Source organism: Abramis brama, assembly GCF_963993115.1.
Source record: "Abramis brama genome assembly, chromosome: 1".
Classification (NCBI taxonomy): Eukaryota; Metazoa; Chordata; class Actinopteri; order Cypriniformes; family Leuciscidae; genus Abramis; species Abramis brama.
Genome location: NC_139963.1, coordinates 34861513 through 34883315, shown reverse-complemented (window position 1 = coordinate 34883315; position 21803 = coordinate 34861513). Strand labels below are relative to the sequence as shown.

Here is a 21803-nt window from a genome sequence, read left to right as displayed (position 1 = left end):
TTTTTTTTTTTACAGTCTATGATTAAAACAACGTCTAGAACTACACGATAAAATGCCATCTCACAAGTTCTAGATATTGTTCTGTACGTTCATTAGTGCATTAGTCTGGTTACATCAAAGTTTGAATTAGTATTAGTATGAATTTGTCTAATATTGTTTTGCAGATGAGATTTTTGATATCACTATTTGCTTGATAAGAAATTATAGAGTTTCCATCTTAATGGGAATACCTTTATAAATTGTGTCCTATAGCATTACATTATTTTAAAAGGGTTGATGAAACATTAGATCACTATCGTTTCACATTTTTGTTGATTTTGGCTTTTTTTGTGGGGAGCTAAATGGTGATCAAACATTTCAAGCCAATTTCAAGTTTAAGCATTAACTCATATTCACAACATCAAAGAAGTTTTAATACAATTAGAGTCAACGGAAATATTTATGGCCCTGTTTGTTTCAGGGTAATAAATTCAGCTTCATAATCAAAAGATGCTTTGTTCATTTTGTTTGAGTAGTGAAGACATTTGAATGTATGAAATATATGCTTGACTTCCCATGTTTGAATTTATGAAAAATATGTTAGGCGGGGATAGGTTTATACCTTTTATTTTATTGTTTTACATTTCGTCAGGCATAATACTCATTTTCAAATATCCATGTCTTAATGTCTATGAATCTGTAGGCCTAATGATTTGAGAACTGATATTATCCCATTTAGTGTTATTATAACTAGGGCTGCCAATTTAACGCCCCAGACGAAGTTCATCTTATATTTCATTCAATTGATTGGTGACGAACATGAAGCAGGACAGCGTGATGCAGCATATATAATGCAGTCAAAATGACCTTAAATTCAAGATATCAGGGCAAAAATGCCTCTGAATGAGTTTTTGTCTCACTATTGTTTTCGGTAGGATTATTTTTTTATATTATTATAATTTTTTTGCCTTTTGGGCACTTTTGGGGCCCTTAACCTGCTCAAAAACTCTTGAAACTTTGCACACAGGTCAGAACCCGCGGCCATCAGGGCCGGGCTGAAGTTGGTACCCGGGCATGGCAGGGGGTCTCAACAGCGCCCCCTAGAACACAATCTGAAATCTTGGACACATACAAGAACGTATTAGTATGAAACTCGTTTATATCTGTATTTATCCTGATAGCAGGAGTGCGAATGTGATGATTTTACAGTTCAAAAAGTAAGTTAATATTGTTATATTTTAGACACAATATGGTCTGTTTTGTTATTGTCTCAATTTTGCCAACAACAATATATCCTGTAAAGCCAGTGCAGAACTGAGCAAAATCTGCAGAATCTGCGTTTTGAGCGAATCAATCAATCAAGTGAGCCAATGATTCAGTGGCCCATGCATAAAGAGAGACATTTACTTAATTCCTGTATGAAGCAGACATTTGAACTAATCGAATTGATGAATGACTCCATTATACATTTACCACCACCTACTGGAAATTTTAGTTTCTTATTTAGAGCAGCACTTTATATTTTTTTCAAATTTTAAAAATTCAAAAATAAAATTTTGGGGATGGTTTGCCCAAAAATTAAATTCTGTTTATTTACATTTACTCACCCTCATGTCGTTTCAAAACTGTATGACGTTCTTTCTTTTGCAGAATGTAAAAGAATATTTTGAAGAATGTTGGTAACCAAACTGTTTTGGTCTGTAAATATATCTAAATACCAATTAAGATGCAGCTTTTGAAAGAAAAAAAATATTTAAAAAAATCATGGCCCTTGATGTCAGCCAATTTAATGTGATTAATTTGTGATTATTTCGATCAATTAATCAGCACATCGTGTAATTAATTTGATTTAAAAAATGCAATCGCTTGACAGCCCTAGTAATAACACATTAGACACATTGTGCACTCAAAAGGTTTAAAGTCCAAGCATTGTTTGTCATTCACGTCACACATTAGATAGGCCACTGTAACTCCGCTATTAAAATGAACTCTTAAAAATGACTTAAGCACTCTCATCTTATCAGGCAAGTTGTAAGTTTCTGAATTCACAACAGTCCCAATAAGCAGCGGGGCCCAATGAGCAGCTTTCTAAGAAAGATTTACAGTGAAGGACCAAGTGGCCTTTATCACCATGACAAACTGCATGTCATAAAGCCATAAAGGTGTATTCTGTGCTGAGCACACCTGATCAAACAGAGAGTTGTTCTGGTCGGAGGGAACCATCATGCATTTCAGCCAAGTATCTACTGACTGTATGAGCCTGCAAGTCTAGGTTGTGGTTTAGGTGGTGTGATGTGAGAGTTCAAATTCATTTGATCCATTCGTTTTTATGCACATTTTCCCATTTTGTGATAGTTTTGATGTAATTTGGAGCAAATCCCTGGTCTACTTTGAGGCTTTTGCTTGACTGTATTGAGTCATATGATAGGGCTGCTCATACTCAACTTCCTTGTGCTTTTATTTCATTTAAGCATTTCAGTCTTTTTAATAACAGAATATCTCAACAGAAATGAAGCCAACACTTTTAACTCATCGTGGTGTTTAAGATATTGCACCCTTAGTCTGTCATCACAGAGACGGGGTACAGTCTCTATCAACTGTATGAGGATGCTTTAAAACAATGTTTCTAAATCGACGTTATATTTAAAGAAAAGTGTTGATAGGCTGCTCATTTGTTATTATGTTTGTTGTTCTGATTCCACGCTTCCATTCAAAACAGAGCAGTAAGGAAGAAGTGATATTTTTACTGTAAAATACAGTAATTTATCTTCCTGGTTCCCCTGTCCTGGAACAGACTTCCCACTGGATCTGAACTCAGAATGCATATTGACAAAGGGAAGTTGTTTTTCTTTTATTACTTTATATTCAAAAACAAAATCAAATTTCAGCTTCACCCCAAAAGCTTAAAAATAAATGAAGCTTAAATTTGTATTTACATTTATCATATCATATATATATTTTTTTTTACTGTGTACTACTACCCCTATTACTCAGTAATTACCATACTAATAACATATTTCATTTAGTACATGAAACCAGAGCTATTTGATCTGGTTTGTGGGACTATCATAGAAAAGACAAAATAACTTATTGTACTAAAATCGTCCTTGATTTAGGTTCTTGTAGGGTATCCAAATTTTAATCAATATTGCAGTTGTAAGCATGTCAAGTTTACCATAACCTTAAGAACCGTTTTATTAAGTGGCTTTAAGTACTATGTACTTACATTGAAATTAATAATTTGATACAATGTACTTATTGTGTAACTACATGTTTTTACATTGTACTTACATTTTAACAATTCCTGCATGTAATTACAGCTGTAATTAATTTATGTGATTACATTTGTAATTACACAGTTGACCCTTCCCTTACACCTTAAACCTACCCAATCCACCACACCTGTCCCTAACCTTACCCGTATCACACCTCAATAGCAGCAAAAGTGTTTTACAATACAACATGAACACAATAAGTACATTGTACTTATTTTTTTGCTGCAAGTACATACTAAACGTCACTTAATATAAAGTGGGACCCTGTTTTTTTTTTTTCTGCTTTAATTAAAGGTCCAAAGATTTACTGCAGTTGTCCTGTCCTTTTGATGAATTACTGGCCACACATAAAACTTCTGTCCCATGTCTCTTAGGAACAAGCAGCATATTGAAACATGGTAATCTTGCAGAACTTCCACTCTCACGTTTACTGATGGTTTAGAACACCTTGAGGAAAAGACATCAAAACAATGCCTCAGATGTTGGTCACACTGTCTAATATTGAGAGCATTTGAGCTAGAGATATGAGACAATAAGCACCATAAAAAAGAATAATGACAGCGCTGGTATGTGATACATTTCAGGGAACTTCCATTTACTGCTTTATACCCATTTAATAGGCTATATTATTTTAGTTCCTATTTCCACATTTTACTTCTTGTTATATGTCCAGTAACAACGGACTCCCACATGGTTCGTAAATACACGCAGTGGGTGGGAAGTCATTTGTTACTTAATTAGTAAACCTTTCATGTTTGGAAGTTGTCAACTTCTTACTACAGTCACTGGTACTATATGCCATTAATCTCAAATGATGGATGACAAAGAGAACAATCTGTACAAAATGTTAATTAAATAAAGGATTCTTTAAAAAAGTTCCAATTATTTTATATTATATTTTATATGATAAAACTCACACATGTGCCAAATGAATACACGTTTTGTTCAAATAAAAGGGTCCAACAAGTAATGCTCTTGTCACTGAGTCTCGCCGAAAGGTCACGCTTCAGTACCTTCTATAAAAACTACCCTTTCCTCATGTAAACATCTATTCTTTTAACTAGACAATAAAACATTTCCATATGTTGCGAACTTCCCATGTTCTGTAACCATTCTTGGAACGATGGTGGCCAGCTATCTGCCTTCCTCTCATGATGATTTGCTTGCTTATCATAATACTTGTTTGAAATCGTTCCCTCACATTTTCATGAGTACATAATGGAGTTCTCTCGAAACATACTAGGGCAAAATGAGCTTCTGTATACTACTTGTGTATGATCATCATGCTTAACCCAAAATTCGAGCATTTTAAGCCAGTAAAAGGTCAATAAAGCCGTAAAGCCTGAATTTAATCTGCTTACTTAATCCAGTATAGCCAGCATTGAATTAACCTACTAACCTGTGAGTCCAACAAAAGTGATTCCGAATCTTAATTTTAAGTTCGCTCTAAAAGCTTGTTTGAATTGCTATAAAATGTTGTTCCAAATTCTCATCACTAATTGTGAATATATTATAGTTTACTTTTTTCTAATAGCTTCTGAACAGCATTTCCAACAATAATTTTTTATCATTTACACAACACTGTTTTCAACTAAAAATGCTAAACGGTTTATGCGTTTTGGCCTTTCATTTACAACAGCAGCATTTTGGGGGCCTGAAAACGCAAACTTTTGAAAACGGGGTTTCAGCGTGCAAGTTTTTGAAAATTATACTGTTATCATCTCTGTGTAAACTATAAAAGTGCGAATTTGTGAAAACTGTGAGGTCATATGCATGCGTATTACACGTTCAGTCTATAGGTCCGTAGTGTACTACTGTACTACTAGTGTCCGCCAACTACCGGCCTGGCAGCATAATACAGCGTTTTTAGTCGTTTTCGCGGATCCATGTAAATAGGCATCATTGTGACATTTTCATCTGTAGGCGAATAACACAAAGGAAAACTTTTATATTTTTAGCACATGATTGTTGTGTAAATGTACCCTTAGTTTTTATCAAATTTCAATCTAATAATTTCGTTTACTAGTAAAATACTATGCCTTAGGTGCTCTGTCAGTAAAAACAACATGGAAAAATGTGTGGTATATCCCTGTCAGTGCCATTGCTACTGACTATACTGATAATCTCAACACTGAATGACTTTGTTTTCCTACAGATTAGAGTTCAACCGAGTTCAAGCCCTCTTCATTACACAGACCCCATTTGTCTTTATGACCATTTTGAAATGTTAATACGGTAGGCTATACAGCTCTAGAACTTTTGCCCTCTTCTATCAGCGCAGTAAATGACACATAAGTGCAAGCTTTTGATAATGTTTGAATGAAGTGTGCAGAACATTCAGAAGATTAGAGATTAGACCTGGATGACCCAAGATATTCTCATTACATGATGTTCTGATTATGAATCCTCAATAGGAGATGCAATATCCCTCTTGTAAAACTATTATTTTTATTTGTTGATTATACATAGGTGCTTTGAGGAGAAAATAAAAAAGGTGCATAAATGTGACTAGAACAAATTCTTTCGTTTTGCTACATTTTGCATGCTAGTTGACACTGAGTCTTGGCAAGGCTAAGTTTTATCTGTTGGGACTTGGAGTGTTCACAGTCTTTCTTTTTATCATGTTGGTTAAACAAAAGGCTTATGTTGCCATCCCGTCCTTGGCAATCCACACATTTTCCAAAGTGATAAGAAGGAAGGGAGTGTCTGTAGTTCGATACAAGTGGGCACAAAATGTCAAGACATTCTTCTTTAAAACGGTATCGAACAGACCGTTTCCATTGCAGATATGAATGCTCCCCACCCTTATTGTGAAGCACTTAATGAGTTTTGGAATGAATCATCACGTCAGACTTTTTTTCTTTCTTTTTTTTCCTCTCCGAGGTTTTACATTTTCATATTTGTTACTAGGGTTTACTTGTGCTTCATCATGGCATCTGCAAACATCAAACATATCTTTAATGTTGGCATTCTCAGATATGATTCAAAGCAGGATATTTTTATAGCCTCATAAAATACATCGTACAAGTCTTGTGTTCTTTTTATGAAAAATAATTTGTAAATTCTTTTATCGTTTCACGATAAGGTGTTGTCTAACTCCTGTGCGTCAGTATATGACCAATATGAAGAAATAGGCTGAAAGGTTATAACACCTCCTGCTTCTAATTATAAATTGGATTGATGATCTGAATTAACCCATTTGTGCCCAAATTTTTCATGCATATAGTTGTGTTAATAGTGTCCTATGTGAACATGTTCTGCATTTATTTTCCCCATGTTTTTTTTTTTCTTCTTGAAAATCGTATGTGCGGCAACTATGGTTGCCGGTGGGCAAATATGTTGTATGCACCCCCTCAATGTCAAATATGAATAGGAGGAGAACATTTGGCATCTATCTCAAAATAACTGCTTTCAACAGATCAATCTTTATTCATAAACAAATTTATTATGTATAAAAGTCGAAGAACATTTGATGCGAACCCAAAAAAGCTGCATCTATCTTATAATCTCTTGAATATGAAAACACAACAAACAACATATCCATTTTTAACCCCTGTGTGCTGTTCAGGGTCTTTTTGACCCACATTTCTAACTTTCATTCATGGGGATAACATGGATAATTTGAGATGGTTTAGTGAAAGATTTTTGCCCATTTTTTGGAAAATGCAGTTTTAAAAGTAACAAATTATCACTTTAACCAGTAGATGGCTGCAGAGCTCCACTATTTACTATTTGACTAACTGAAATACATCTTTTCACAAGGTTTTCCAGTTGTATTCATATCTACATATTATGAAATCACAATTATAACAATAAAAGTTACTTTTTGTCAAAGTTTAGGCATTTTTTGTACTGGAAAAAATAAATAATGTTTTCAATAATGTTATATTATGATTAGAATCAAATGAATTTTGTCAATGGATAAAATTCGTCCTCAAAATCAGAAACAACAGAATCATATGGAAAACTGACGTTTGAAATAAATGATGAACTCTAAAGACTCCAACTTTTCTCTTTGTAACATCCTGATCAGGTTTGATTCTAATCATAATGTAACATTATTGAAAAACTGATTTTTTTTTTCAGTACAAAAACTGCTAAACTTTGACAAAAAGTAACTTCTATTGTTATAATTATAATTTCATAATTTGTAGATATGAATCTAACTGGAAGAACTTGTGAAAAGATGTATTTTAGTTTTAAACTTTTAGTACGTTTAGAGCTCTGCAGCCATCTACTAGTTAAAGTGATTTTTTTTTTTTTTTTTTTTTTAACTGCATTTACCAAAATATGGGCAAAAAATCTTACACTGAATCATGTCAAATTATCCATGTTATCCCCATGAATGAAATTTGGAAATGTGGACCTTTTATAAAGTGAATTTTAAATTTTCTTTTCTTTTCTTTTTTTAATTTTTATAAATTTTTATTATTATTTATTTTTATTATTATAAATTTGATGGAGTAAAAATGTCCAAATGTGGAGTAAAAACATTAATAAACTGAGTAAAATTACATTTGTTTAAATATATATATATATATATATATATATATATATATATATATATATATATATATATATATATTTTGTTACAAAATTAAAAAAAAATTAATGCCTGGGGTCTCTGAGATATGTACTTACAAGGCATTTGCCCACCGGCAACTATAGTTGCCATTTGGACTTTTGACTAAGTATACAAAAAACTAAATATCTCTTGTAAGATTTGTTTTGTTTGGATGATTCTAGAGACCTTCATGATTATGTAGATATATATATGTCAATAAAAAAAATACTTATTAGTAACATGAAAATGACCTTTCTTTGGGAGGGTTTGCCTTCGCCATGCTTCCTGGAAGTAGGGGTAGGAAGTTGACAGCCTCATGTGACAGGAAGCAAGTGAATACCTATTTTTTTTCTTGAAATCCTTTATTTGGTTGTTTGCTTTCATGTCATTGAGACATAGAACAAGGATAACATTTAGAAAAATACTTACAAAAGGAAAATGACAACTATTCACTGCGGCAACTATTTGCCGGTGGGCTTAAATGTGTTTCCAACATAAAGTGACATACATACTTTTATTTATTTAATTGCTTTAGCACTTTTAACAAGCAAGTGTACATTTTCAAAACTCTTAATATCACAACAGACCATCAAAAGTGGACTTTCTTCAAACATTTCAGCATATTTCCAACTGTTAGTACAATATACACCATCACAAAGTATATTCACAAAGTTTTCAGTATACAGAATCAGTGTTTCATCTATATAAACATTTTATACAGTAACTGCCTTTCATAAAGCTCTTACTATCAAACTTTTGATTAGCATCTCTTCTCATTCAGTTTAATACATTTGTTTAATTCAACTGATTGAATTTCGGTACGTCTATAGATTTCTATATAGATTCATATATATTTATATAGAACTTGTTTGCAATTTCTGATATGGACAACTAAATGTATTAATTTTAATGGTTAATTAATTTAGCAATAGGGGTGATTTTAAATATCTTGCATTGTTTGCTATTGAATGAACTGTTTGTTAAACATACACCTTCTTTCAGCAACCTTCCACAACTGACCCTAAACCAGACATATTTAAGATTAATTTCCCACTTGATTCTCTATGAAAATTAATCTAGATTTTGAGAGGTTTTCATGAGTCCTAATGGATTTTCAGACCTCACTCCCATCACTCATGTTATTTCAAATAAATTGCACATTGATGCAAATCTTCCTAACGAATGCAAATAAAGCAACACCAATAGAGGTATATTGAAGGTCTAAACATCTAAAAATAGGAAGTTAACCATTTATTTTTAATAAAGGAGCCCAGTTAAACGACAGTTTCTCAACATACCCATGACGTTAAACCAAACCCATGTGCTACGTAATCTATCTGGGGGGAAGAATAGCCTATGCCACACTGATTTTAAAGGTCCAGTTTCGCAATAGCCTAAGTATCCTCCCCCTGCAAGCGTATTTAACTGTCTGGGCTCTCTGAAGCCACTTGTAGCGGATCTGTCCTCCAACGGAAATAAACCTCCGAAAGACACCGAGTTAACGGACAAAAAAGCCCTTGCCACGGAGGAATTCTTCTTCTGGGGAATTTGATTTTATAAAAAATTTTTTCCATAAGCCTATTATTATCTATTTTATTTGTATAAACGTCACTTAAGTAGAGAACCATGTTACGGACACGTCAACTCTTCCTACTAATATTAATCTCGACCTCAGGTAAGCCCTAGTGTTTTTGTGTGCTGACGGGTTTATTTTAGCTAGCTAGGCTAGTCTATATTTGAAAAGATTAGGTATTTCTACAGGTGATAGCAATTTAATTTTGACTAACCCACTGGTGTTATTTTGACTTGCGCCGTGGATATGTTTTTGTTTTAAGGACCATGGACAGGAAATTTCCATTTAGTTTTTTATTAGTTGGCTACTAATGTTGGTCTCTGTTTGTAAAAGACAAAACTTTTGCCTGTCGAAAACGTGAGGCACATTTGAATGATTCCGTGGAAGACTTAGTAGACAAAATAGTTTTCGCAGCCTATCCGGTTTTGAAGCGGAATAAATGAAATAATAGTGTCGAGATTCAAAACATAGTGATCTAACAACCTAGACAGCATTTATAGGCATGATATATCAGCGGTGTCCTTACCTAAATCACTTTAACCTACAGGCACCATTTGCGTCCAGAATGTAGGCTACTTTTAAGACTGTGAAAACTAGCCGCTGGCGCTGAAGCATTTTACAGAGTTGTCAACTATAAATTAAAGTGCAATCTTGATTTCATGTGAACATTTATATGGCTAATTTAAAGTCACATGACCACGTCGTTCCTCTGATAAAGCTTCGTAAAACATGCAGTAGGCTTACACAACTGTTTTAAATATAGGCTAGATTAAAAAGATTGCTCTTTCTCACATTAAACATGATCACATGCAAGTAAGTCATTGGTCACATTTGTGGTCAGTGGGAAACAGAGACTCGTTTTGAATAAGTAACTGAATGATTCACATTATAAAATTGTAGGTTGCATTTAATGAAACAAGCAATATCAACAATTTGTTCTTGAATTATTCCCCTTTTATTCAATATCCATTATTGCCTAATAGTAAAATAGTAAATGTAAAAATTAAGTAAACCTACAGGATGTTTTTGTGCATGAAAAGTATGAAAGACATTCAACAGTTTTTAAAAAGAATAGAGAAAAAGTTTCTTTGTTATTCTAGCATAAAACACAATTTTAAAAAGATATTGAGTTTATTTTATTTTCAAGTGTACAGTGTTTTTTATGTCTCTGTTTAATTTTGGCATTTTTTGTGGTGTGAGGGTTAGTCTGTGGTGAGTCACTGTGTCATACACACACAGTCAGACATGACTTTGAGACTCTCCAGTGTTCATTCATGCACACACACTTGGTTGTAAGTGAGCACTCCTGGGGATTTGCTTCATCACATTCTTTATTTTAGCATCTAACACAGAAATAGGCTATCAAATAACATGTTTCGTTCAGGATATGCGCTTTTGTGTTGCAGCTCTGATTGTGATGACTCTATCGTAGCTTTAATTCGATACTCACTGATCACAGACTGATACATTTATTTAATAAATTCCACTCAAATTTCAAGTTACAAAATTACCATTATGTCAAGGCCTAGTTAAACATAATCTATGTATACAGAATCACATTTTTGCCTCTGGGCTTGTTTCTAATAAAGTAAGTCATAATGTGTGTGTGAGTGCGTGTGCGTGTGCGTGTGCGTGTGTGTGTGTGTGTGTGTGATTCTGTAGTAGAGGAATAGCCTGTGGGTATGTCCTGCCTTTCTGTCTGGCACCAAGTCCAACTGTGTCCTACCGGGGGACCTGTCAAAGACAGAGAGCAAGTTAAAGAGAGAATGTCAGGATGGCAGATAGAAGACAAGATGGCAAATGTGAGGAAAATGACAACGCATGTGTGTGAGAGAGACAGTATTTATATTTATCTTCCTTATATCTTCAGTAACCCATAATCATCATGCGTATCATATTACTGATGGAGTTGGTCAGCGTTTACCGATGTTCTGCTGAGGATGTTATGGCCCAATATATATTATTTACAGAATTTGATAACATAATTTATTGCATAAATTACTGCCATTTGAATAATTTACACATTTAATCATTTTGTTCAAAAAAACTGATCCATTAGGGAACTAAATAAGTGACTGTATATGAAGCCGATTCGTTAAAAAACACTGAATCATTCATTACCTAAGCAAACACCACTAAAGTGTGCTGATAAAGTTTGATAAACTTTTTATTATTATTTTTTTTTAATGTAAGTTAGTCAATATTAACTTCTTGTTTATTGAACTGTTGTATAAAAGCAATGTCAGAAATTTGCAGTGATGTTGTTAGTTCTAAGGTGATGTTTTCTTTTCCAAATCTTGGACAAATCTTCTGATCTAGCAATTTCAGATCATGTATCTATGGACATAATAAAGTAGCTCTAAACAAAACAGGGTCTTTAGGACACTCTTTGGTTTTTCCTTGTTTATTTGTTTGTTGCAATAGTACTTGCAATAGTAGAAGAATAAAATAGCCTATGAAATAAAAGTAAAATAAAAAAAAGCCTATATATTTTCATTAAAAAAATATTATAAATGATGTTATTGGGTCCTCTGAGGTCTGATTAAGTGAGGCTGGGAAGATTGTGGAATAAGACCTTTGTTTCAGAGTGTGCTCTAATCCAGGCAAAGTGCTGTAATGCTAATCTGGCCGTCTGAGGGATAAAGAAGCTCTCTAATACAGTCGATATAGTTAATTAATGCTGCCTGCTCTGTAAATTAACCATGCGCTTCATCTAAAACTACAAGGAGTTAAATGACATATTTTTCACCTTATATATATATATATATATATATATATATATATATATATATATATATATATAAATTGTTTATAACATTAATTATTTTTGTATCCAGGTCTCTCCTCTCCTCTCCTCTCCTCTCCTCTCCTCTCCTCTCCTCTCCTCTCCTCTCCTCTCCTCTCCTCTCCTCTCCTCTCCTCTCCTCTCCTCTCCTCTCCTCTCCCATTGGGATTAGAGGTTGTAAATCTGCCCCTTTAATAGAACAACACAGGCTGACTGTGTTTTAATTGGATATGATTGAGTGTGAGTTTGTCTAGTGCAGAAGTGCTTCTCCAAGGAACCATCTGTTACCTAAGAGGCATTTAAAGCTTTGTAAGCCTTTGCAAGAGAGAGTAAGGGAGAGTATATGGCATTATAATGTCTTGTTGTGTCTATAAATGGCAAACTCAACCAATTTTACACAGAAAGAGGAAGTGTGGTTAAGGAACAATGAAGAGGGGAACTTTATCTAAAACAAGTATTTAGCACTTGCTATATGTAAATCAAAGCCACTGTAAATTTTTACATTTTCTTAATAAAACGTACGTGGGTGTTGTTGTGAATGGTTGCCAGTGTGTTGCTTAATGGTTTATAATGCTTTATTTGTTGCTGGGGTGTTGTAGGAGTACATAAGTGAGGCTGCTTAGAAAAGTAATATTACGCCCTTTTGCCCAACAAGCCACTGTATTTGAGTCAACATTCATGTCCGGAGCATGTTCATAACTTAGAGGTTTGATCAAATAAATAATAGTAATATGATGACATAACTTGAAATCTGCAGTCAGTGTTAATATAGTATTATTTATGTACTGATATAGTATTTAATACTTTGAATTAGCTTTTAAATTTATTTGTATGTGCCTTTGCCTTTGTCATTTTTATTATTATTTTTAATATTTGTAATTATCTTTTTTTTTTTTTTTTCAGTAATAGTTTTAACAATTTGAATATGCAACTTAAACTTATTTTTTATAACTCAGTCAGTTGCCAAGGCAACATTTCTCAAGTTTTTCATATAATATTCATATTTTATTTTATTTTATTTCAGTTCACAAAAATGATTTTTAGTTGTTTTAATGTTAGTTAACAATAACAGTGGGTCTGCAGTTAAATATTACTTTGTTTTTAGCAGTTCAAGAAATCTCTTTCAGGGCACAAGAGACTTTTAATTGTTTGTTGTCTGAGTACTGGCGTTAAGAAGTTTCAGTCCAAGAAACTAGTTCTAGAGCACCAGAAAGAAACCCTAAACAGAGTTCACGTATCTCCAAATGCTACTCATATTATGATTACAGATAAGGCAGTGTGAAGGAGGAAGAGACTGAGTATGGGAGAACATGTCTGTGCCATAAGAGAGACAAAAGAAAGATAAGATGATAAGAGGAACAACATTGTCACGGCTGAGGAACGGTAGCTTATTACTGATCACACGCAAGTTTCGTTGTGTTTAAAAGTGCCAAACAAAGTATGTAAGTAAGTATAACTAGTTAGAGCACTGTATGTTTGTACAAAGTATGGTAGATTGAGGATGTGTCACCACTTCTAGGGAAATGTAAACAGTTTGGTCATGTCACTGTAAATATTAAGAAAAGCCTCATGATACACAGCACAAAAATTTTTGTATGCTAAATTTGTTTTGTTTTTTTGCCAGATATTATTGGTAGCTCAAATGCTAGTACTAATGGTACCAGTAGTACATTTTATGATTCTAAAATTCAAAATTAAATGTTTAAATTCATTTACTACAAATTAAATTGGATTAATTTAAACTGTTTCCTAGCATGTTAACTGAATTGCCCATTAATTCAACTTTGATTACAATGAAAAAGCTTATGCCTGAGGTGGGCTGTCACTATAACCTAGTGAAGTTGTGTCACTATGACATTTTTGGAGAAGTCATATTTGTATGGCCCACTCATATGACATCTGCTCATTCCAGTTGATGGAAGGCATCCTTAAATATAACTAGATATATTCATTTTATTATCTCATTTATCCTGGCCTAGAGGACAACCTAAAGCAGGGATGGGCAACTTTGGTCCTGGAGGGCCACTGTCCTACAGAGTTTAGCTTCAACCCTAATCAAACACACCTGAACAAGCTAATCAAGGTCCTCAGGATTACTAGAAAATTACAGGCAGGTGTTTTTTTTCAGGGTTGGAGCTAAACTCTGTAGGACAGTGGCCCTCCAGGACCGAAGTTGCCCATCCCTGACCTAAAGGGATAGTTCACCAAAAAATGAAAATTCAGTCATCATTTACTCGCCCTCATGTCGTTCCAAACCAATACGACTTTCTTTCTCTGTGGAACATAAAAGAATGTATTCTGAGAAATGTCTGTTTTTTTTTTTTTGTCCATACAAATTGAAGTCAGTGGTAACCAAAACTGTTGGAAGGTTAAATGTGTGCAAGTAAATGATGACAGAATTTTTATTTTAGCTTTTAAGTAAAAAAAAGGCACAACATATGCCACCCCATAAACCATATAAAGTTGAAAATGTGTCTAAAATGTCTAAAACATCAGATAACTGTTACATGTATGATCTGTGTTTTCCCCCCTTCATTGTGTTTTTGGATCAGTCCTGTGACCTAATGTTCCATGATTGTTCTAATTAGTCATGTCTATCACCTGTGCATTGTCAATCACCTCATTAGTTATCTTGTTAGTCCCTGTGTATTTATATCTTGTGTTCTCCTTCAGTCTTTGTCCATTATCGTCAATGTAAGTGTGAGTGTTTGGTGTTTCCCCTGAGAGTGCTGCAGTGGGCAAGTGATGTAATCGGTGTGTGGCCAAACACTGTGTAACACTGGTAACACAGACTATCGCAGCAAGCCTGCTGTGAGCTATGCTGATTGTAAGACATGCTGATACTGTAAGACATGCTGCTGCTGTACAATATAGCATACATGAATTACCCATAGCAGATCTATACAGGTGGAGGGCTTCTGAAAGCACGCTGCAGAATGCTACAGCAAATGCTGACCAACTATTTGTAGGTTGAGCAGCAAGGTTGTTGGCTACTGATGCAGTTGTGCCTATAGAGAATGATGTTGGGGGATAATTGAGAATGAACGAGGGAAAGTCATGTGAGAAGAGACAATGCCTCCATCGGATATGACTGGCTTGTACGATAAATCCCGCCTCTTGTTTTCGTGTGTGTTTGTGAAATGTCAGTCAGTGCCATCTAGTTTAATGACAGAATTTTGTATATATATGTTAGGTATATTAATGTATAATATAATATAATATAATATAATATAATATAATATAATATAATGACTACAGATCTGTTCTAGCTTAAACAGTACTATTGACACTGAACAAAAGCATATTTGGTTCAAACTGCAAACGCTAAATACATACAAGGATTTATCATTTTAATTAAAGTATATTTAACAACTCATTGTCCAAAAACCAAAACTCAACTTTGGCCAGTGACAGGGACGTAGTCCCTTTTCTTACTTAACAAAAGATTTTAATTGAGCCATGGAGTGAATGGAGGAGATGATTAAACAGAGAGAAAGGGCAATCAGTGTGCGTCAGAGAAAGTCAGTGTTGGGTTACGGGAATGAGAAAGTTATATGTGTTTTTGAGAGCCAGGGTGATAGATGATTGTGTGTGGGTGTGAGTGTGTGTTTATCTGTGGGAAGTAGAGGTGAAAGCAGTTCACAGTTTCCAGGTCTTTCTGCTGCCTGGCGTCAAGTTTGCTGCTTTGAAGCAGCGAGCCACGACTGCAGAAGACTTCAGCCTCGAGGCATCTCAGATCTGCCTGTCAACCCCCACGTTTCACTTTTTCTCACACACACATAACCCATCTAATTTAGTTTTTCTTACACTGTCTGCCCCTCAGTGTGTATGTTCGGTCTAAAAAAAGTAATATTGGCTTTATATCTTACACTTAAGCTTATTGCAACATAGTTCACAAATCTAGTGGGTGTGTTTCTGTGTGAGAGGGAGTGGATAAGCTCCAAGGTTCTGTGTGGACAAGCTCCAAGGTCATTTTATACCTGCCACACACACACACACACACACACACACACACACACTAATTCAGAAATAGAGGTCCTACTGTACATAGCAATAGTGGAATTTGGTTATAGGACAGGGTGTTGAGACATTGGCTACTCTGGTAACAGGACAGAAGCAACTTGTCTTCCTTTGACCTGAATGAATGCTATAGTTGAATTCTAGTGCGACCTCAATAATCATATCCTGTGAGTGCTCTCAGCAGACTAGTAGTCATTTATTAGATGATTAACTTTAATTGACCTTAAAGTTACTGACCTTACTGTTTCTTAATTATCATAAATATACTTAATAATACCTGTTGTATTTTTAAAAATATAAAACAAATCAAATATATGTTGATAATTTGGTTGATTTTAAATGATTTGTTAATTTATTTGTTTTGTTGTTAAAGGGTTAATTCACCCAAAAATACTTGCATTTTGCAGATTTGCATTCATCTTCGGAACAAAACTTTTGAGAGCTTTCTGTCCCTTCATTGACATCTATGCAACTACCACTTTCAAGCCCCTGAAAGGCAGTAAAGACATCCTAAAAGTAATCCATGTGACTCCAGTGGTTTAACCTCAATTTTATGAAGCGACGCGAGTGCCTTGTTTGCGCCAAAAAAACAAACATAATTTACCACTTCATTTACAAAATATTAATATCCAATATTTTTTTACCACTATACTTTTGAATGGACAGTCCTATTATTAATAAAAAAGAAAACTGTCTTTGTAATCTTTATTTCACGAGTTCACACTTACATCTATTAAACAGAGTAAAGATTATGCATATTTGGCGTGCTGTCCGGGGGAAGGGCTCCGAGCTCGGAATTTTTGCCCGAACCCAGAGTACTCCCCCCGTTGTTGTAAGAGTATTTTGGACTAGAAGTGAGGAGATGGGGTGGTGGAGGGAAGTGAGGAGATGGGGTGGTGGAGGGATGCTGTTAAACTGTCAATGAAGGGAGGCAAGTTTGCTGTATATATACACCTCTTAACTCGTTGATTGGGTTGATAAACAGAGTGTGCTCCACTCGTGTCTAATTAGGTTTAATTATCTGAACGTGCTCCTCCCGAACTTTGTTAATAAAACATAATTTAAAATGTATTACTTTCCTTTCCGCTGATGGCAGTTGACCAATAGCCAAAAATAAATTTGATTTAATATTTGTACTGCAAAGCTTTAAAGGGATAGTTCACCCAAAAATGAAAATGCTGTCATCATTTACTCTTCCTCAAGTTGTTCCAAACCTGTATGACTTTCTTTCTTCTGCTGAACACAAAAGAAGATATTTTAAAGAAGGTTGGTAATTAAACAGTTGCTGGTCCCCATTGACTTCCATAGTATTTTTTTTTTTCCTACTATGGAAGTCAATGGGGTCCATCAGTCGTTTGGTTACCGACTTTCTTCAAAATATCTTCTTTTGTGTTCAGCAGAAGAAAGAAAGTCATACAGGTTTGGAACAACTTGAGGAAGAGTAAATGATGACAGCATTTTCATTTTTGGGTGAACTATCCTTTAAGTAATTGTTTATACTTTTTCAATTTTTTTTAATGTATACTTTTGGTTTACATATAGAATTTTTATTGTAAATATAAAATCCACTGGAAATAAATATGAACAATTTGCTGTTCATTGATAACATTTAAATTGACAGAAATGTAAAAATATGAACCTTTGCTGTCCAGACCACAACCCTTAAATAAGAGATCTGTAGAAAAAGTTCAATTAACTTAGTAAATTCCACTAAGATGACATCTGACCTGACCTCTGCTCCTGGTCAGAAGTAAAGTCGTATGTGCTCTTTGACCCAGACAGCCTCATTCCTCATTCAGACTTAGTTTTCTGGTGATGCTTTGAGCTAGAACTGGACCTTATGTAACCCACTCATCTCTTTTGTGTCTGGAACGGATTAGCAAGTAGTAGGCTAATCACCCTGAATCATTGCCCTTGGGAGAACACACAAGATGTATTATAAATGCGATTCTTTTAATAAAATAATGCAGATTAGATTAGATTTTTCTTTTTGTATAACTTTTAAATACAACAGCATGTACCTTTGTGGAATCTGGTACTTAAAATATATATTTACTTTTTGTGAGTGTCTGTTATGTTTTTACTTTTTGTCCTCACAATGTGATAAACTATGAAGAGAAACAGATGTTTCTGATTTGAGCATAGTGCCTCTGAGTCTGGTGGATCTTTACTTTTAAAGAAGCCCCTTAAATCTTCAGGAAATGCAAATCGCAGTACTGCTTATGTGATAGTGAATGTCTATCAGCATCTATCTTTGTTAGTTAAAACCCCTTAGACATTAATGTGTACCACTGATGTAGTATCCATCTAAAGGGATCCATTAAACCTGATTTTCCTTTACAAAACTTACCCAACATGTGAGACATTCAAAGAATATATATATATATATATAAACGTTTGTAAGACTACTTTGTTTCAATTTAATTGATTTCACATGACTTACGCTCATAAATGGGAATTCTGCTAGCACTCTTAAGACATAAATGACCATTGTTTAATTAGGTTGACATATGGTTCTTATAAACAAGTGGAAATAGCCTATTTCAATCCATTCTATTGACATTTTCCTCTCCACTAAGCATGAATATATGTGACTTTATTGCTGGGTAAACTGTGATCTATCTATGAGCGTGTAGTCAAGTGGAAAAATAGTTAATAAATAAACAGGCAGCTATGCAAATAGCCTGATAGCTCTTTCTTTCTTTCTTTCAAATGCCTCAATCGGATAATTAATGGAACTCCTGGATCATCAGGAAAAGGATTTCTCAATTATGCTCACTTCGATAGTTGCTCGAAAAATGACAATCCCATCATCATCTACTTATTCTCATGTCTTTCCAAACCCTGATGTATTGTTCCCATGGACAGCTAGCCAAATGTCATGGTGACCACACACACCAAGGCCAAAAATTAGCTGTCTAGTTTGTCTGTGTTTGGATTTCCGACTTAATTTCAAAAGCAAACAATAAAAGCAATAGGCAATAGGTATAGAAACATAACATGACATCTCTCTCTCTCTCTCTCTCTCTCTCTCTCTCTCTCTCTCTCTCTCTCTCTCTCTCTCTCTCTCTGTGTGTTCTGGAGTTCACTTGTTAATCTGTTGTTCTTTTGTGTGTGGTTGCTAGGTATTAACACAAGCAGTATATAGATGCAGGAGACAGTCACTCTATATGACTGTTTGTTCTCGGAAAATATTGAAATTACTATGAGGATGTGATGCATGCATGTGTAGTTTTAGTTTGACAGTAAATTACCTCATTGACTATGGAAATGATATGGGTGTGCTTGATTAGATTGCAAGATACAGGAAACCAATTGAAGACTGAAATTTGTGTCCCAAGATTGTATGTATTCATTGTATTATATGCATCTCCAGAGCCGCCTTAACCTAATGTTAGGCCCCGGGGCTGAGAGGTTTTGTAGGCCCCCCATCCCCTCGATTTATAGAGTCTCATTTTAAAAAAAGTGTAATATCTAGGTAATCTACATCACAGAATGCATTAGTTTCTTTCGAGACCTACAACAGTGAGTTTTTTTAAATATTGTTTTCAATTTTAATATTGTTATTAACATATCACTGAGCACATAAACACAAGACACAACAAGACACTTTATTTAACAACCACACACAGCAACTAAATTTCAACTTTATGCAAATGAGAAGCGATTTTCGCGAGCGACAACCAATAGGAAAGAAGCCTTTCAGTGGAGCTCAGCTCCCGTCACCGTCTCGAGTGCAGGAGACAGAAGAGTTCGAGGGCGATTTCACTGTTTTAAATGATTTGACTGTAACTAACCACAAACATGGATAGGCTATAATAAAATGATGCATGGAAAAGAAACTGTCGACAGTCTCAGTGAGTTTATGCTGGATTTAGTGCGTAAATCATTTTGTTTACAAATTAGATGCTTTGCAGTTGTTATATAGCCTACATGTTAAAGATTTTATTTTGGATGTGTTCATTGTGATTATATTGGCTGGGTTTATAAAAGTTTATAAAATTGAAAGGATAATTGCTTGGTGCATTTGGAAACAAAGCTTGTCTATTTCTAAATGTAATCGCGTGCATCTGTCCGTGTGTTGAAAAAAAACTTAGATTAAACACACTCGCAACAGACACACCCCAAAGCGAGACGTTAGCGGCACTGAGCGGACTTTTGCCTCATTCGCGCCGCGGGACCTCTAGACGCGCGTAAACGCGTCTTTGCATTGACTTAACATTGAAACCACTTGCGCGGCGTCGCGCCAGACGCTCTATTCGCGTTTGGTATAAACGCACCATAACAATAACATAACAATAACATAAAGCGACAGCACTACCAACGTCCACAAGCGACATACAGCGACAAAATCTGACAAGTTAAAACAATATGACCTTTTCAGCTCATCATAAACCTGAACATGGGAGGCCCCTGAACTTGGGAGGCCCCTGGGCTTCAGCCCAGGTAAGCCCGTGCATTAATGCGGGCTTGTGCATCTCATGCCATCTGACCAATTTTGTCTGTTTTCACAGGTTTGATAGGCATAGCCACTGATGATTCCACAATAAGCACGACTTCAACCATTGATTCCACAGCTAGCCCAAACAATGCTACCTCTACTGATACTGCAGGTAAGGACACATTCTCTACTTCCAATACAAAACATTAGCTAGTACAATCACTACAATGCAGATGAAGTCATTATATCAGAGCAGCACTAGCAATGTTTCTTCATGTGATACAAGTGATGAAAACAATTTTGTAAAAAACTCTCCATTCATTTTCTCATTCAAGTCATTCAAAGTTCAGACATTCAGTCCTCAGACTTGTCATTCAAGCTTTGCATATGCTTCTGAAAACAGTTTAACCAGAATACAACTTCTGCTGTTGCTTGTTCAATAACCAAATAATTTCTTGTTTTTTTTTATGCTGGTTTTCCTGTCTGTCATGTTTAATGAAGTGAGGAGCAGCTACTAGTTATAGCCACAAATAAATATTAGCACACTTTATTTGATATAAAGACCTTTAGTCTTGACAAAATAGGTCATTATTTATCTACAGCTTAATTCAGACATTTGTCGATGAATGTTTACTCTCACATGCTTATTTCTATAGCAATGTACACAACCACTGTTATAACACAATATGTCCTTTCTTTTGAATAAATACAGTTATAAATACAGCATATGTTATACAGCTTTAATCATGTATACAATATTACCTGAAACGGTACAGAGTTCCGAGAACACATTTTAGCCTCGAATGTAATTAGATTCAGTAACTTTATGAATAAAATACGTTTTTCTACACAGTTGATATAAACTCTAAAGCTGTATCTGATTTGCCTTTTTGTAAATCTTTCTCAAAGAAATTAAAATATGAAATAAGCATAAATTAGGATAAGCAGTTATTCCAGTGAACATTTTATATCTAAAAAATCTGAAAAAAAGAACTGACTCAAAAAATTATTGTCACAAATCACTGGCATTGCTGGTTCAGTCGACAGAAATATGAGACACATAATAACTGCTGAAATATTTGCAAGGAAAACGTCACTCAGAGTGATCCTGGTATGCAGAGTGTGTACAAGTGTACAGCTTCAGGTGCCACTGGTTCTGGTTTAGA

At 34.7% G+C, this 21803-nt stretch overlaps 1 protein-coding gene across 4 annotated transcripts in view; it reads left to right on the top strand.

Annotated features, from left to right (window-relative positions):
- Window positions 1–9268: 9268 nt before the first annotated feature.
- Window positions 9269–21803, top strand: part of LOC311084949 (uncharacterized protein) — a 30345-nt gene continuing 17810 nt past the window's right edge. For 2 of the 4 annotated variants that reach the window (XM_084117294.1, XM_084117296.1), the window contains exons 1-2: window positions 9293–9493; window positions 20711–20809. In XM_084117294.1, coding sequence (XP_083973420.1) covers window positions 9445–9493; window positions 20711–20809 — 148 coding nt within the window. In that variant the 5' untranslated portion in view covers window positions 9293–9444. Of the gene's footprint in view, window positions 9494–12553; window positions 12631–20710; window positions 20810–21803 lie in introns of those variants that run through there. The other 2 variants (XM_084117293.1, XM_084117295.1) reach the window with 2 other exon arrangements.